Raw genomic sequence first — 17941 nt, forward strand, 5'->3', positions numbered from 1 at the left:
ACGAACATGTTTCGCGACATGAAAAACAACTTTCTAGACCAACTATCATCTGTAATGAAGTCAGTCGGTATTCGACACTCAACGTTCAGAGAGGTTTATACGAGAAAATAACCTTTTAAAGCAAAACATTCGACAATGAAGTTTGTTATCGTGGCCGTTTTCATGGCAATCGTCTTGGCGGTTGGCGGTGATTCAGCGTTCGTTCACAGCGTTACGAACGAAACACTGATCATCAGTGGTACCGCTAACGTAACCACTAACGTTCAGCTGCATGTTCCTATCGAAGAAATTTGGGCCGGTTTAACTGAAGGTAAAAAACTGCCTTTTTTAAAATTGATCCGCTGGAGGCTTATTCGTTCATTGTCGCATACACTCTTGAATGTCACACTCAAGTTTATACGAACTAACTACAATCGTGAATCCGACGAGACATGAAATTGATCGATTACATTTCCAAGTACGTTTTGCCATCTTCGTTGCACCTAGCCTGACTGAAACACCGCGTAAACTAACTGAACATGTTTCTGTTTTCACACTCAAAGGCCACCGATATCCCATCATTAACAGTGGTGACACCATTGCTTTGCGGTGGGCCTACACTTCTGGCAGGTACTCGAAGTATTGGTTGTGGTGTTCTCCATCTTCCTGCCACTGGGCAGCCTGCCCAGGCACTATTATCACTTCCTCAGGATGGTCCACTTGGACAAGGTACATTATATTTACCATCACTGCCAAAGGAAAGACGGATGGAGAGGCAATCAACAGCGGTGATACAGTGTCACTCAGCTCCAACAAATATGGCAGTAGTTACCGGCTGTATTGTAACTCATCGTCCAGCACCAATTGCATCATTAACCCGTACGTACATACTTCACCAAAATATATTAGCCAAAATATATTCGCACGAAAAGTTACATTGCTAGCCTTGATTTTACTTCTTGTTTTTTCCACTCAGATCGGTTGTTATGACGCAATATTATGTCGCTCGGAATTAGACACTTGTCGAGTTTTACTCAAACTTAAGTTAAGTCGTTTTTGACCTTTTGTTTTAATTTTGAGATATTATTTTTTTTTATGATTGCCGTAAATTAATTTTGGTACATTGAGACAATATCGACCCTCACTATCCCTTAGTTGGAGATTCTTTAATTTCGTTACCAACTTGCTTGAAAATGTATTAGTATTGTGAATAATGTAAAATCTTTATCATCTTTTTAGAGTCACCAGTTCGATGACAGGAGGCGCCTGGCTGACCTATTCGTACGCCACTTTCGAGATCTACGCCAAGAACGCTCCTGATGGTACCCCTGTGCAATACGGTGATGTGGTGGGCTTGAAATTCCCGTTCAGTTCCAACAGCGCCTGGCTGACTTGGTACAGCAACAAATTTTATCCCCGTAGCTGTAGTAGCAGTAGCAAGTCATCATGCGCAAGAGAAAACACATTCACTGGCTTCAAGATCTTTAAGAAGTTGTCATAAGTGAAGTTTTCAGACCTTGCTGAGTTCTAAAGTCCTCAACCAGAAGTTCAGACATAAACTGTAGATGTAGATTTTTTGTGCTAGTGTTAAATGAGTATTAAAAAACTCAGTTAAGCTTCGGGTAAATTCATTTGAATTATCGCAAAGGGTTTGTTTTGATTTAATTTTCAATAAAAGAATTGAGGAATTGAAAATATAGTGTGGTATTACTTTCTTATTATGTAATTCGGGCCAAATGAAAAGTATATTTTTTTGTTCAAAGACCCTGCTTCATCATTTTCTTACTTCACATACATATCCCAGAGATTCTTTTTTTTTAAAAAACACTATTACCAAGGTCAGAAGTACACTATCAGTATTCTTTGTTCAGCTACAGCATAGTCCATATAAGCGCTATTTTACTCTGGTGTTAAGCTACAAAAATCAGTTAACGATAGCACTGCTCGTAATAGATCCAAATATGAAAATTGTCCAAGAGTTATTATGGTTTAAATTAACTCTGGGGTTTATTTTCATTTCACTTGGTAACTTCGATTCGGGTTCGGAAGTTCATGCCGACGCAAACATTGTGAAATTTGTAGTTCAGTCAAGTTTTAAAGAAGGCACCACGTTCTTAGTCTCTTTCGCTTACTGTCGGAAATAAGACAAAAACTCCGAAGACTGACTGTCCCGTGCAAGATCCTAAGGCTATTAACTCTTTCAGTGCTAAAGTCAACTTTTGTCGACATTTGGAGGAGCGGTCAATAAACCACTTTTGACGTCATCAATTTGGAAGTCAGCAGATTTTGGTGATAAGCATCTGATAGAGCTAGGTTTGACCTTTTTCACAGAACTATTCATTTTGCGTATGGGTTGCATCCTGTCAGAGCTAATCGAGAAAAAGTCAATCACTTTTTGGTGCAAAATCGGTGCTTAAACAGGTCAAAACACCTGTAATAAATCGAGGTCCTCTTTTCAGGGTTTACCAATGTTTTAATCAAAACCTTTTTGGTATAAAGGAAGGACGGATACAGTAGAACGGAGTGGAAATAACAAAGCCTTGAGAAAAACGAAAAGAAAAGGAGCAAGAAAAAAAATGGAAACGTTTTCGCAAAAAAGTCCAAATTTTGGCTTATGCGCATGCACCAAAGTACAGTTTTTGTGCATTTTTCCATGCAATTATGGAATTTTCAGCAAAATCTTGTTGCATTGTGGAAAAGTGCTTCCTAAACAAAGTCGAGGGAAAATTAGGATCGTAGCACCAAAAATTCAGTTAAACGATAAAAAACCCTGTTTTTTGAGAAATTTAGCACTGAAAATCAGACTTGAAATCCACGTGCACGAGACTTAAAGTATGAAGTCCGAAGTCTGATCGAGGTTGTGCGAAGTTATCGAGAAGATAGGTGTGAAGGAAGAGGCCTGTCAGTTTTCCTTTTCCCGTTCATTAAATTAACTAGGAAAAGTTTGTCTCAGCAACAGAAAACAAAATAAAGACTGAAAGAGAAAAATAGTTTCATTGAAATAACAAAACGCAACAAAACTCGTACGACTATGAAAGACAAAGTGCATTAAGTCGCTATGTATTCTTTATACCCGAAATTTCACAGAATAGAAAGAAAAGAAAAATAGGAATTTGAATAACTATTTTGGTCGATTGATTAATTGATTGATTGATTGATTGACTGAGCGACTAACGGTGTGATTAAGATTAACACAATATATGTCTAATTTCACAACAGAAAGTGAGCTGATAATAACCCCATATCGGGGTTGCACTCTAAGAAGTATTTATTATTTCCCGTACGCAGTATTATGGATAGCTTTCAATTTTTATTTCATTAGCAGTTCGTTCGAACTGATCGTACCTAAAAGCCTGGGAACAAATATTGTGAATTCAAATTCTATAAATGTTTTGTCTACAGACAGAATTTTATAAACATCTCCATTTTTTAGAACTCCGAGAAAAACACGTAAGCAGATTTTCGAACATGTTTCGCGCAAGACATGTTGAGAAACAACTTTTTAGACCAACTATTAGCTGTAGTGAGTCAGTCGGGATTCAACATTCGACGTTAAGAGAGTTTTATACGAGAAGAGAACCAATTAAAAAGGAACAGTCTTGAAAATGAAGTTTGTTATCGTGGCCGTTTTTATGGCATTCGTCTTGGCGGTTGGCGTCGATTCAGCGTTCGTTCACAGCGTTACGAACAAAACACTGACCATCAATGGTACAGCTGACGTTCAAGCTAACGTTCAGCTACATGTTCCTATAGAAGAGATTTGGGCCGGTTTAACTGAAGGTAAAAGACCAGATAAAAAATAATAACTTCGATAATATTTTTGTCTTTTTAAAATTGATTTGCTAGAGTCATATTCGCTCATAGTCGAATACACTCTTGAATGTCACACTCAAGTTACGAACTAACTGATGGTGAATCCGACGAGACATGGAATTGAAGCCTCTTTTGCCATCTTTGTTGTACCTAGCCTGACTAAGACATCGGGTAAACTAATTGCACATGCTTCTGTTTTCACTCTTGAAGGTCACCGATATCCCATCATTAAGAGTGCTGATACCATTGCGCTGCGGTCGGCCTACACATCTGGCAGCTACTCGACGTATTGGTTGGGCTGTCATACAACTCACTGCGACTGGCACGGCTGCCCAGGCGGCACCATTATCACCTCCTCAGGATGGTCTTCCTGTATTAATAACCGAATTATGTTTACCATCACTGCCAAGGGGAAGACGGACGGAGAGGCAATCAACAGCGGTGATACAGTGTCACTCAGTCTCAACCAATATGGCAGCAGTTACCGGCTGTATTGTAGCTCATCTTCAAGCAGCTTGTGTCGCACTAACTCGTACGTACAAACTTCATCTGATCACCTATCATTATTAGCTGCAATAACCCATAGCCAAAAGATATCCGCACTTAACGTTACATTGTTACATTGCTAGCCTGATTTTACACCTTGAATGCTTTAATTCTTGATTTTTGCACTCAGTTTGGTAGTCCAGTCCCTGAACTCTCTCTTCCACGCGCCCTTTATAGGGGCTGAACCCAGGCGCGCGAAGAGAGAGTCCAGGATAACTTGCATGCGCATGCGCCAGTTTTCCCCCAAAATTGGGGGAAAAAACCATATTTGGCAGCACTTTTGAAAACGCGCGCGCACAAATGACGAGTACGCGCACAAATGACAACTACGCGACCGTGTACTAAAGCTAGCTTTCCAGTCAGTGTCTACTAAAAGCTAACGGCCAAAGCACAAATCGCTATCCGTCAACTACTCCTAGTTTTGTAGCTGGTATCCTAAAGAAGATCAGGAGTGTGCTTCCACACAAGCAGAGAATATTGTACTTTAGTATAATTTCAGAGGTGATTATAAGAATTGAAGCATTCTGATTGGTCGAGAAGCTCGGCTTTTGAGGCTATATTCACCCCGCGCGAGGTGATTATAGCTTTGAAGGCTTGGTTACTTAGCCACGCCACCTTTGACATCCAGGCAAGTAAACATGGCCGCTTTTGCTGAATGAAAATTTCGTTGATTTGAAAGAAACCCGTCCAAGTCCTGGATATTTTAAACACTGGGAATTTTTCAAATTAACTACCAAGGCTTTTGGACCGAAAATATTTTCAAGAGATGGTTCTCAAGGCATTAGAAATGATCGTAAACACGGCGGTGTTGGCGATCGACGAGAAACTCAGTCAGATCGATTGAGCAAACATTATTTAGTTCTCTTCTCACCGGAGCTACTCATTTTCGAGAGGATTCCCACATTCGCTTAGAAGTCATCAACAATCATACAAAGGTAACGGACATCTATCTTTCTTATAGTGTTTGTTTTGTTCCGTTTTATTGCTTTAACTAAATAAAATTCTGATTGTAATCGATGAATTAAACTGGTTTACACCGTATGCAAGCGAACACTTGTGTTTGCTGTTTTCTTGTTTGCTATCGTTATTTTTTTAAGTTCTTGATGATCACCTCTTAAAATTATACTAAAACAATTATTCGCCTTAGGCTCAGTGATTATTGTTGAATAATCCCCTCGAATTCGTCTCGGGGATTATTCAACAATAATCACTTCGCCTTCGGCGAATAATTGTTAAATAATAGTATGATAAAGCCTGTATTTGATTACGTCAATGTCATTTGGACAACATGTAGCAAGGACAATCTTAGCAGGGTACTAAAGCTACCAAAGAGAGCTGCGCGAGTTATTCTAAACGCCGACAGAACGGCCCCTTCCGTTCCACTGTTTAACCGTCTCAAATGGCTTCCGTTTTATGATGATGCAAAAGTGACAAAAAAAAAGGGTTCAAGGTTTCTTGCCTTCATATGTTCAAGAGAGTCTAAAGTTAAATAGTAGTATGCATGGTAGACACACAAGATATTCGAACTTCAACTTACTTTGCCCTTCTTTTAAGAGACAAACTGAAGGTGGAAGAACTTTTGCAGTACAAACTTGCCAAGCATGGAACAGCCTGCATGCCACTTGAGCTTAGAAAAAAACCTTCACTTAACAGTTTTAGAAAAAGTTTTTGCAGTTCAATTTTAAGGAAACAACATTTTATTGACCATTTTTTAATGTAAGATCTTATTTCGAATACAGATTTTTTTAAAATTAGTTTTTAATAAGTAGTTTTTAATTGGTAATTCGTTTCTTATATATTATTGTAAATCGTAGGTTTTTTTTTAATGTGTATCTTAGATTTTTTTAATACTTGTAAATAGGAGGGCCACGAGTTTGTTAGCTTTTTAGCTATTAAGTGCTACCCTCTATAAATAAAGACGTTATTTACTTACTTACTTACTTACTTACTTACTAGCTGTTTATTGAATTATATTTGGATGCAATTGAGCACAGCTTATTTCTTGCATTTATTTGCGCGCTTGGTCGCGTAGTTGAATTCGTCATTTTGAGCGAGCATTTTTAACCGAGCGCGCGCGTCCCAAGCAAGTGACGCCACACTCCTCGCTTCTGATTGGTTCGTTCTGAGCATGCGCATGCAAGTTATCCTGGACTCTCTCTTTGCACGCCTGGGTTTAACCATATATAAAGGGCGCGCGGAAGAGAGAGTTCAGGGACTGGACTATCAGTTTGGTTGTTATGACACAATATCATGTCGCTCTAAATTAAACACTTGTCGTTTTTGACATTTTGTTTCAACTTCGAAATATTGATTTTTTATGATTGCCAAAAATGCCTGTAAATTAATTTTGGTACATTGAGACAATATCGACCCTTCACTACCCCGTAGTTGGAGATGTTGTAATTTCGTTACCAACTTGCTTGACAATTTACTGGTATTGTTAATAATGTTAAATCGTTATCATCTTTTTAGAGTCACCAGTTCGATGACAGGAGGCGCCTGGTTGACATATTCGTACGCCACTTTCGAGATCTACGCCAAGAACGCTCCTGATGGGACCCCTGTGCAATATGGTGATGTGGTGGGCTTGAAATTCCCATACAGTTCCAACAGCGCCTGGCTGACCAACAGTGGCGGCAAATTTTATCCCCGTAGCTGCAGCAGCAGTAGTAAATCATCATGCGCAGCCGAAAACACTTGGACTGGCTTCAAGATCTTTAAGAAGTTGTCATAAGTGAAGTTTTCAGACCTCGCCGAGTTCCAAAGTCCTCAACAAGAGATTCAAGCATACACAATAGATGTAGATTTGTTTTTTGCGCAAGTGTTGAATGAGTGAAATGCTCACGTTAAGCTTTGGGGAAATTAATTTGAATTGTCGCAAAGGGTTTGTTTTGGTTTAATTTTCAATAAAAGAGTTTAGGAACTGAAAATACAGCGTAATGTTATTGTGATGTTACTTTCTTTTTAATTCGGACAAAATGAAAAGTAGTTTTTGTTTGATGAAACTTCAAAGACCCACAAGCGCACTGCGATGATCTTTTTCCTATTTCGTCATTTGAATTTTCTCGATCCACATGACATCTATATCCCAGACAAATATTTTTGAAAAAACCCCACTATTACTGAGGCCAGAAGTAAAGTATCAGCATTCTTTATCCACAAAATAGTTTAAATTATGAACGCTATTTTACCGGTTAAGCTAAATTTTAAATTTATCCACAAGGTTAATGTGCCGCCGCAAGTTAAAATACTACCATTTATTAGGTATCAAAAGAGAAAAACTACATTCAGAAAATGGTTAAAAGGGGCGCAAAAATGTGAAGCGAAGCAATACAAACAGAGGAGTTTAAAAAATATAAATAAACTAGCTCGGGGTTTATTGTCAATTCACTTGGTAATTTCGATCCGGCGGGTTCGCTCGTTCATGCCAAGACACATGTAAAATTTGAAGTTCAGTCAAGTTTGAAAAGCGCCAAGTTCCTAGTCTGTCGAGGTCGTGCGAAGTCATCTAGATCTGAGTCAAGTCCCATGAAGAAATAGGTGTGAAGAACGAGGTCTTAAGTACAAAGACCTAAAACAGGAAAAAAACAGGATAAATTATTCCAAGAAAGCGATATCGCAACAGCAAAAGTAGGAGAACAATAGCTTTATTTTCTCACGTTCACTTTATTGAGCTATCAGCTATTCACGGACATAAAGACAATTTCGCTAATCTGTGACTTTGTTCCAGATATCTCTCATTCTGATATGTTAACCAGTTTTATCAAATTATTATCTTTTGTTTCTATCCATTTTTATTTCATATCGGAATTATGTTACTCATTTGTACCAGAATCCACGAATATATAGTTTTAAACTTTCGGCCAATTCACGTAATATCGTGACAAAGTGCACGAGAGAGCGTTAAAAATGTTGCTTTAGGTTGCAAAAGCATGACTGAAAGCCCATTCGTTCTGTTGTTGATCATTGTCATCCATTGTTTGGACTTAAGCTTACAACACTAGGCTCAATTTTCAGTATAGTTCGAAGCGAAGAGTTATTCGTTATTCTCGCTAGCTAGTTAGTTTGTGAAATTCCAGAGTTCTATTAATAAAACCCACCCCCATCTTTTAAAATAAAATCATTTCATCTCCTTGAAATGAACAGTCAAAGGCAGGCGGAACTTACTGAATTCCAAGAAAGATAAAATGATCGTACTTCATCTTTTGTATGCGGGTTGGGAGACCTTGGTCCGGCTTTTCATGACGTAAGCCAAATTCTTGCAGCCGAGAAAATTACAAACCCACGTTTCAGCTGAACAATTCTAAGAAAAATAAGTGTGAGCAACAAACTTGACTCTGTGTGAAGTTGTTTTAAAATCTGCTCAAATTACACTTAATGCATATATTAAAGAGGGTCCTGAAGGGGGGGGGGGGGGGGGGGGGGTACCAAATCCCATTTCCCAGCCTAATTTTTGTCTAAATCCCAGTCCCAGCAGTGAAATTCCCAGTGCGTGGAAACTCTGGTCTCAAGCGCATTAGCTGTGTTGTTTTGATTGTCCTAAATGTAGTCCTCCCTCAACTTTCCTTTTGGTGCTCTATTCAGGGATTGAACCCAGGCGCAGGAAGAGCGAGTCCAGAATAACTTGCATGCGCATGCTCAGAAATCCGTCGTCTTCCCCCCCCCCCCCCCTTACAAAAAGGGGTGGAGCCAAACCATATTCCACAGTACCTTTGGACACGCACACGCACAGATGATAAATTCTGAAATTTAGTATTTGTGGATTTAGTACCTGTTCTTTTAATCACGGCTTTAGACAACGGCTACGACAATTTTTCTTGCAGATCGTGCGTTTTAGTTGCATTGTTGAATTTTTCATTTAAGCGAACTATTTTTACCCTTACGCACACGTTGCATGTAAGAAACGCCACACGTCTCTGTCGTTTTTCATTGGGTTGTTTTTTAAAAGCATGCACATGCAAGTTATCCTGGACTTTCTTTTCGCACCTGGGTCGCAGAAGGGATAGTTCAAGGACTGGACTACCCAAAACCATGTTCTGCAAAATCAGTCATAGCTGTTCCGCTGAGTAACTTAATCACTTACATGAAAATTGATTGTGACTTGATGGACACTCGTGCAGTGCGGTCGTTTCGTTTCAGAGTTTTCAGTTTTTTAAGAACATGACATTATAGAGCGCAAAATATGCAGGTTTAGTCATGTACTAACACGCTTCCCATTCCCATTTTTTGTTCCGAATCCCAGTCCCAGTGACCTAAATCCCATTTTCCCAGTGAAAAAATAGGCAAATCCCAGTCAAAATAGGCAAATCCCAGTTCCCATTTTACCCCTTCAGGACCCTAATTGAACTAATTGCATACATTTAGGCTTTTGTGCACTATGCTAGCATTTTTTCAAATATTTTAGTGAGGCAAAAGCATGGAGCATTATTCGAGCATTTTGGTGGCATTTTCCCGGAAAAATACCTTATTGTTACTCATTTTCGCGGGACTTAATTTTCGCGATTTTTGTGGTTTTCAAAAAATTGCGAAATTAACAACTCGCGAAAATTTATTTCAAACGTTTTCTATTGTATTTCTTATGTTAATTACGTATTTTTGGCCAAATCGCAAAAATTAAGTCCCGCGAGATATGCCCGTTCCATTTTCGCGAAATTAAGTTCCCGCGAAAATTAGTAACAATAAGGTAATTTTTATTTACCGAGAAACTAAAAAAATAATTTATTTTTTTATAGAGAATGAAGGCTAAAACTTAGCCTCGTAGATGATTTCAACGATCATGATTATGTTTTTTGGTTGTATTGATGAACTTGTATACGTTGTTACTGTTACTTGCAACGCTTGTACGTTGTTGTAAGTGTTAACAGTTAACACCATGTTTTAACATGTTTTAAAAAAGCTTTAAAACCCGTTTGTATAATGAGCATTATCCGAGCATTTAAGAAACGTTTTTGGGGTAGACCAAACATTTTAGTGGGAAAAATGGAACATCTGACTGGGGAAACAAAAGCATAACGTACAAAAGCCTGCATACATTACACTAAATGCATGCAATTTTACTAAGCTGAGTTATTGACTAATTGATTGATTGATTTTGAGTAAGGTATCACTTACATTTGGCGCTGTGAAAAATTATATACCCAAAATTATATTGCATATATTTGAAGAGTAAACGTTGTATTTTGCACGCCTCCAGGAGATATTTGTAGACGGCCGCAAATATGTATTTCCATCTGAATTGTCATAATTTTTAATTTTTAATTTTGCATGCCTCTGGGCGATATTTGCAGTATGCATTTCCATCAAAAATGTCATAATTTGTAATTTTCAGCAGGTTAGCAAAACTTTTCAAACACGTTTTGCCTCCATGTCAAAAAACAATTTTCTAAACTTAGCATCTTCTGTGATGAATTTAGTCGATACTCAAATAACGAACACAAGAAAACTCCCAAGACCGTCAAACTAAAAAAGTCTATCAAGACTGGCTCTGGGGTTGAACGCTCTCTTTATATATTCAGCTGGAGCTAGTTCAATAGATACACTTAATACATCTGATAACTGTGAGTTTCCCAAGTAAAAATTAAATATAAATTCATTTTTCAGATTCCCAAGTAAAAATTAACTATAAATTCATTTTTCAGATTCCCAAGTAAAAATTAAATCAGATATAAATTCATTTTTCGCTCGGCGTTGTCCTCGGCGTCGCCGTCGTCGTTGCATAAGCTCCTTATTGCTCAGTCTGGAGATGAGCAAAGTGCACATACCTGAGTGGACTATAATATTATGTGACTCAGTGTTACAAGTGCTTACTTTATTCGTACGCAGTTTTACTAACAGATTTCTTCGGCATTTCATTCGAACTGATAGTTTGAAAGCCTCGGGGCACAGAAATTTTGAATTCAAATTTTTGTAAATGTTTTGTCTTTAGAGAGATACTATGAACAAGGCGATATTTTTAGAACTTCGAGAAAAACACGTCAGCAGACTCTTCGAACATGTTTCACGCAAGGCATGTTGACAAACAACGCTTTAGGTGTCTTTAGAGTTTCTGTAATTTACAAGAAGATTGTAACAAAGTTTTGATTCTACAGGTCTTCGGCTTCGGATCGGAAAAGTATAAACGGAATTAGCCAATAATTTTTTTCCCTTAATTTACCGATAGCACCTTTATTTATTTTGTACGGCCTTGATGAATTGTTAGTTAGAATAAATTATTTTTAGTTTTCTTTTCGAAGGATTTCTCAAAAAGCTCACTGCTATTGTTAGTACTTTTTCTTAGTTCAAACTATGCCTTTTCCGAAGCGAAGCAATAGCAGTGTCTTTTTTACTTATTCTCCCAGTTTATTCGATTTTAAAGGAATATTCAGTAATATTAACTAACAATAATCATTCTTAAACCTTGAGCTGAACGTGCCTGGAATCATGATTGGTACGGTGTGTAAATCGAAAGATATGTATTCTATAGAATTCTGTTTGTTTGACTCGAAAGTCGTAAACAACTTAGTATTAAAATATTGAAGTAGGCGGACCAGAGCTAAAGTAAGGGAACGCCTTTTCTTCTCCGAAACATACTGTAAAGTTGTTGTTTGAGTTGTTTACATAAGGATCCTTAAGTTTGATTTCTGCTACACAATCTTGTTACTTGAGTTTGACATTGTTCTGTCAAATTATTCTTTGTAATTTTCATATTGCTCGTGCTGCTTTATTTTGTTCAGGCATGGTCGGGATAAAAGAGAAAATTCTAAAAAGAAAAAAAGATTTGGCAAAGTAAACTTTGGGAAGGCACACGACAACGCAGCCGCACTTGCTCGTAGAGTGGACTGCGCATGAGTTGACGTAAGCCTAAATTTACGAATTTGGCATTTTTGACGGCTGATTGACAGTTCGGGCCTTGGTTGGAATAAAGGAGAGCGAGCGAGATCTTGAGATCAGAGTAGAGTTATCCAGAGTTGAGTGGAAGTTGTTAATCCACGTGAAGTGTATACATCAGTAAGCAGAACTACAGTCCTTTTATTTGTCGTTTCACGCTAATCTTCCTCATCCATTTACCGATCTTGAAATTTTGTAGACCAACTATTATCTGCAGTGAAGTCAGTCGGGATTCGACATTCAACGTTCATAGAGCTCTACCCGAGAAAACAACCCTTATAAGGAACAGTCTTGAAAATGAAGTTTGTTATCGTGGCCGTTTTCATGGCAATCGTCTTGGCGGTTGGCGTCGATTCAGCGTTCGTTCACAACGTTACGAACGAAACACTGATCATCAATGGCACTGCTAACATTCACGCGAACGTGCAGCTACATGTTGCTATAGAAGAGATTTGGGCCGGTTTAACTGAAGGTAAAAAACCTGATAAATAATAATAACTTCGATATTCGATTCTTGTCTTTTTAAAATCGATCGGCTAGAGGCATATTCGCTCAAATACACTCTTGAATGTCACACTGGAAGTTACGAACTAATTAATCGTGAAGCCGACGAGACATGTAATCCGGATTACATTTGCAAGTCAGTTTTGCCAACCCTGACTAAAAACACCGCGTAAACCTGTAAACTAATACATGTTTCTGTTTTTCACTCTTGAAGGCCACCGATATCCCATCATTAACAGTGGTGACACCATTGCTTTGCGGTGGGCCTACACTTCTGGCAGCAACTCGAGGTATTGGCTACACTGTTATACACCTTCCTGCAACTGGAGCAGCTGCCCAGGCACTATTATCACCTCCGCAGGATGGTCCTCCTGCACTAAGCGAATTATGTTTACCATCACTGCCAAGGGGAAGATGGATGGAGAGGCAATCAACAGCGGTGATACAGTGTCACTTAGCTCCAACTACTATGGCAGCAGTTACCGGCTGCATTGCAACGTTTCTTCTACCAGCCAGTGTCGTGTTAACTCGTACGTACATACTTCACCTGATCACCCATAATTAAAAGCTGCAATAAAGCAATAGCCAAAATATATATCCGTACTTACATTAGAGTGCCAGCCTTGGTTTTTACTACTTTGTTTTTTTTACACTGTTCTCGTTTGTTATGAAGCAATGCCATGTCACCTTGACATAAGACATCCTTATAGTCTCCGCGTATAAAGGTATAGGGTTGATCGAAGTGGGCGCGCTAAGGGTTCTGGGAGTGGGTGTGCACAATTGCTTTCTTGATTTCAAAAGGTCTGGAAGCCGAATAGTACGTAGAACTTTAAGAATTTTCCCCGTGAAATTGGTTAATTTAAGGCAATTTTGCTGGATTGAAAAACTCATTCTAAAACTGATTTATCAGACACAAATCATAACATACTGAAAGACTCGAGATTTCAGGCCGAGATTTCAGTGTCAGTTCTTGGCGAGACATACCAGAGATTGAGTACTGGCTGAGGTCAGTTGAAAAGAAATTACCGTATTTATTCGATTTGACCTTGAGAGTGGGCGCTTATTCGAGGCTGGGCGCTTATTAAATTTTCACCATTTCTCGCAAGTAGTTAGTTTATTTTACAACAAATAATGAATAATAATAAAACTGTTCATTGAAAGTTTCTGTAAAATACTAAGAAACCTTGGTCTTCGGGGAAGTCTCTTAGTAGTACTAAGTCAATTTCAATCTCAATTTCAATAATAATCAAAGTACTCCTCTTGTGCTCTTCAGTTGGTGGGCGCTTATTCGAGGCTGGGCGCTTATTAACTTTTTCTGCCTACAGGGTGGGCGCTTATTCGAGGTTGGGCGCTTAATCGAATGAATACGGTAATATTGACACCGTAATTGGACTGAGATTCTCTCATTTTGCCACCCGCAGTGATTGACAAAACGGTACTGTATTTTAAATGATGTTTGATCGTTATCTTTTTAGGGTCACCAGTTCGATGACAGGAGGCGCCTGGCTGACCTATTCGTACGCCACTTTCGAGATCTACGCCAAGAACGCTGATGATGGTACCCCTGTGCAATACGGTGATGTTGTGGGCTTAAAATACCCGTACAGTTCCAACAGCGCCTGGCTGAGTTACTACGGCAGCGGCTACAGATATAGTCCCCGGAGCTGTAGCAGCAACAGTAAAACATCATGCGCAGCTGATAACACGAACAGTGGCTTCAAGATCTTCAAGAAGTTGTCATAAGTGAAGTTTTCAGACCTCGCTGAGGTCTAAAGTCCTCAACCAGAGATTCAAGCATAAACTGTAGATGTAGATTTTTTCGCGCTTGTTTTAATTAGATGATCGAGTAAAAGATCAAGTTAAGCTTCGGGAAAGTTCACTTAAATTGTCACAAAGGGTTTGTTTTGGTTTTATTTCCTATAAATAGTTAAGAAATTGAAAATAGAGTGTGATGTTACTGTAATATATGTTACTTTCTTATTCATTCGGACAAAATTAAACTTTTTTTGTGCTCAAAGACCCACAAGCATGCTGCGATGAGCTTTCTTCAGGCGTAATTTCCTCCCTTCACATATACTATGCCAGAGCGAGCTCCTGTCCCAGAGAAATTTGTTTAAAACAATTTGTCCGCAAAATTGTCCAAAATATAAACACTATTTCACGCTCAGGCGTTAAGCTGCAAAATAAAAGCACTGCTCGGTGATTGATCTAAATTTTAGGATTGCCCCAGAAGGTATATTTGCTGGTGCATGAAAAAAAGGGAAAAATTGCGTTCAGAAAATGGTTAAAATGGACTTGGCAAGAAAGTCGAGTGAAAAAAGACAAACAGAGAAGTTAAAAAAGCCAAATAAGCTAACCCTGGGGTTTATTGTCAATTCACTTGGTAACTTCGATCTATGTTCCCAAGATTTTGCAGACACAAGCAATGTGAAATTTGTGGATCAGTCAAGTTTTAAAGGCGCCAAATCCCAGATCTCTTTCGCCTGCTGTCTGAAATTTTAATACGAACTCCGAAGAGTGTTGTCCTAAGTGAATTATAACTTGCAATCAACGAGATTTTTGTATAAAGTAAGGAGTCCGAAGTCTAAACGAGGTTGTGCGAAGTCATCTAGATCTGTCGCAAGTCCCGTGAAGATCATGAGGTGTGAAGAACGAGGTCTGAAGTATAAAGACTTCACTTGAAGAGGCTAAATTATTCCAAAAAGCGATACTGCAACAACAAATGATGAAGGATAAAAGTAACTTTATTTTCTCACTTTCACTTCATGGGGCTATGAGTTGCTCATGTTCATAACTGAGAGAATTTCTCTTATCTGTGGTTTTGTTCTAAATGCCTCTCATTCTGATTTTTACCAGTTTATCAGACAATTATTCTTTGTTTCTATCTATTTCTATTTCAATATCGGAATTATTTTACTAATTTATACGCAAAGTGGAAATAATCTCAAGTTATTTGCAAATAAACTCACCTTGCCGATTATCCTTTTCCTGTTCAGTCAGAAAACAACCCACGTTTTGACTGATTAATTCTAAGAAAATTGAGTGCGATCATCAAGTTTGACCCCATCTACGTTTTTTTTTTGTTAATCAACTCACCTTACGTGAAACGTAGGCAATTTTGTAGACTCGCGCGATAAAGAATGAGACGTAAAACTCTCTCACTTTTCGTGCAACTTTTGTTTGCGTAAACCTTGAGTCTACGCTCTACATTTAGAGACAATAATCAGATCAAATTAATTTTTGAAACAAAGTTTTAAAGGAGGAGCTACATACAGTAACCGCCATTGTAGTCAGGTTTTAAAAATCGGCTCTAAATTAAACGTGCTGCTTTCGCATGGAACATCTGGGGCAAGTCATCAAGACATATGTAACAAATAACAGTGCAACGCGCCTTACCATGGCCACCAAACAAACGTTTTTTACAAGTGTGCTCTCGTAATATTATTATTTGTTTGACGAACACGCCTCCTTAGGAAGTTGAATACGATCAAATAGATACTTGTCATATCGTATTAATCAACAATACGCAGTGAAAACGTTAAATATTACAAGATGACACTTGTAAAAACGTTTTTTGGGTGGCCACGGTAAGGCGCGTCGCACTGTAACATACCAAATTAAAAAAAAGAAACATACCAAATAGTCTTTACAAGCTGTCCTCTTGCGGTTTTCGGTATATACCTGATTGAAAAATCGTTGACCCATAAAAAGCATAAACCGTGAACGATGCGCCCCCAATGTTTACTGGGAAATCGGAAAAAATAATCGTCGTTTGTGACAGAATAAACTGATAATCAAACAGGTTATATAACATAGCTAGCACAGCCGCGCAATCAGATTCAGTATACGTAAGCGTGCTCAAAATCCCGATGGAGCACGCTCATGACGTAATCGACGAGTGAAAATCTCACTGAGTAAAGCTCACACGCTGTGTTTCGCGAAAGCGATGACATATTATCTTCGGCATATGAAAAGTGAATCCTTTCAATATTTTCCAAGGATACGAGCTACAAGGTAAGCTGTTTATTACTAGTAATACGTGACTCGCAGGGCCTCGCGAAGCTCTGGGTTGGGGAGGGGGGGGGGGGTGTTATAAATAAGGAGTGGATTATTTGAAGCTGAACATTTATTGAATTGTACATATTCAATTTTCCACAGTATAGTAGGCAGGAAGATATATTTGTTAGAAATTTCAACGGGCATGGCCGCGACACCCTCGTTCCCAGGGTCTACTCCGCTTTGAAGATGGTGGCTTTTTCTGGTTCGTAAAGAGGTATAAAGCGTTGGGAAGCGCAGACTATTTTCAAAATCATCGACAAATTATTGGATAGTCGCATTTTGGACATTTATTTGATGGCATTAAAAAAAAAAAGAAGAACGAATGGCAGGAGGATTCGAAGCCTCTGTCCGCGCGCCCCTGATGGCGATGAAAGATTTATAGCCTGAATAGGCGTTGAGGGAGTATTATGAGTATTATGAGTATTATGTGGGAATTATTTTTATCCGAAAAGAAAAACGATAAAAATGAAAGGCTCAGGATTCGAACCAACAAAAAAAAAAAAAAAAAAAAAAAAAAAAAACCTAGCCGGATTCGAACCCCCGACCTCAGTTCCGAAGATCTGATTTCAAGTTCGACGCCTTACCATTAGGCCACCAGCGCGCGGCGGCCGTGTGACGTCATTTCCGCCACACACCAAGCTCACAAATATATATATATAGAAATATATACCTGATTGAAGAAACGTTGACCTTGAAAAGCATAAACCATGAACGATGGGACCCAAATGTTTACTGGGAAATCTGAAAAAAATCATCCCCAACTGTGACAGAATTAACATTATGATATCACAGGTTGCATAAATCATGCTCTTTATCCCCCTAAAGAAAAAAATATCTTGATTATCAATAAATGGAATATTTCTTAGCGCACCAATGCTGCCTTCCCAGAATGCCATTCGGTCTTATCGTTCATGGTTTATGCCTTTCACAGGGTCAACCTTTCTTCAATTAGGTGTATACTAGTTTTACCTATCGGTAAGTGCCAACGAGCGAAATACTCATGTTTGTTCATAAGAACAGATATTAAATGGTTTTTGATAGAACTATATTTGAAATGACCAAAATATGGTAAATTGTATTTTAGGTAATATGCTAAAAAAGTGCCACTGGTGTTCATAAATGACACAGGCTTGATAGCCTGCGTAGCAGGCGCCGTAGTTTCCAGCGCGCGTAT

General features: G+C 38.6%; 2 protein-coding genes across 4 annotated transcripts; both read left to right on the top strand.

Moving 5' to 3' along the window:
- The first annotated feature begins 64 nt into the window (after positions 1 to 64).
- On the top strand, positions 65 to 14721 carry LOC144660207 (uncharacterized). Its single transcript, XM_078520808.1, has 4 exons — positions 65 to 310; positions 543 to 858; positions 1219 to 1487; positions 14458 to 14721. The coding sequence occupies exons 1-3, from the start codon at positions 136 to 138 to the stop codon at positions 1478 to 1480; spliced, it is 753 nt and encodes a 250-aa protein (XP_078376934.1). The 5' UTR covers positions 65 to 135; the 3' UTR covers positions 1481 to 1487; positions 14458 to 14721.
- LOC144660205 (uncharacterized) lies at positions 2673 to 14461 on the top strand. Of its 3 annotated transcripts, none has more exons than XM_078520806.1 (3): positions 2673 to 3759; positions 4003 to 4324; positions 6811 to 7737. In XM_078520806.1, the coding sequence occupies exons 1-3, from the start codon at positions 3585 to 3587 to the stop codon at positions 7070 to 7072; spliced, it is 759 nt and encodes a 252-aa protein (XP_078376932.1). In that variant the 5' UTR covers positions 2673 to 3584; the 3' UTR covers positions 7073 to 7737. The 3 variants fall into 3 exon arrangements, with proteins under 3 accessions (XP_078376932.1, XP_078376931.1, XP_078376930.1); XM_078520805.1 differs by lacking the exons at positions 4003 to 4324; positions 6811 to 7737 and adding exons at positions 12923 to 13238; positions 14184 to 14461 and having other exon boundaries at positions 3546 to 3759; XM_078520804.1 differs by lacking the exons at positions 2673 to 3759; positions 4003 to 4324; positions 6811 to 7737 and adding exons at positions 12411 to 12676; positions 12923 to 13238; positions 14184 to 14461.
- Positions 14722 to 17941: the final 3220 nt, after the last annotated feature.

Source organism: Oculina patagonica, chromosome 7, assembly GCF_052425735.1.
Source record: "Oculina patagonica isolate OP01 chromosome 7, crgOcupat, whole genome shotgun sequence".
Lineage (NCBI taxonomy): Eukaryota > Metazoa > Cnidaria > Anthozoa > Scleractinia > Oculinidae > Oculina > Oculina patagonica.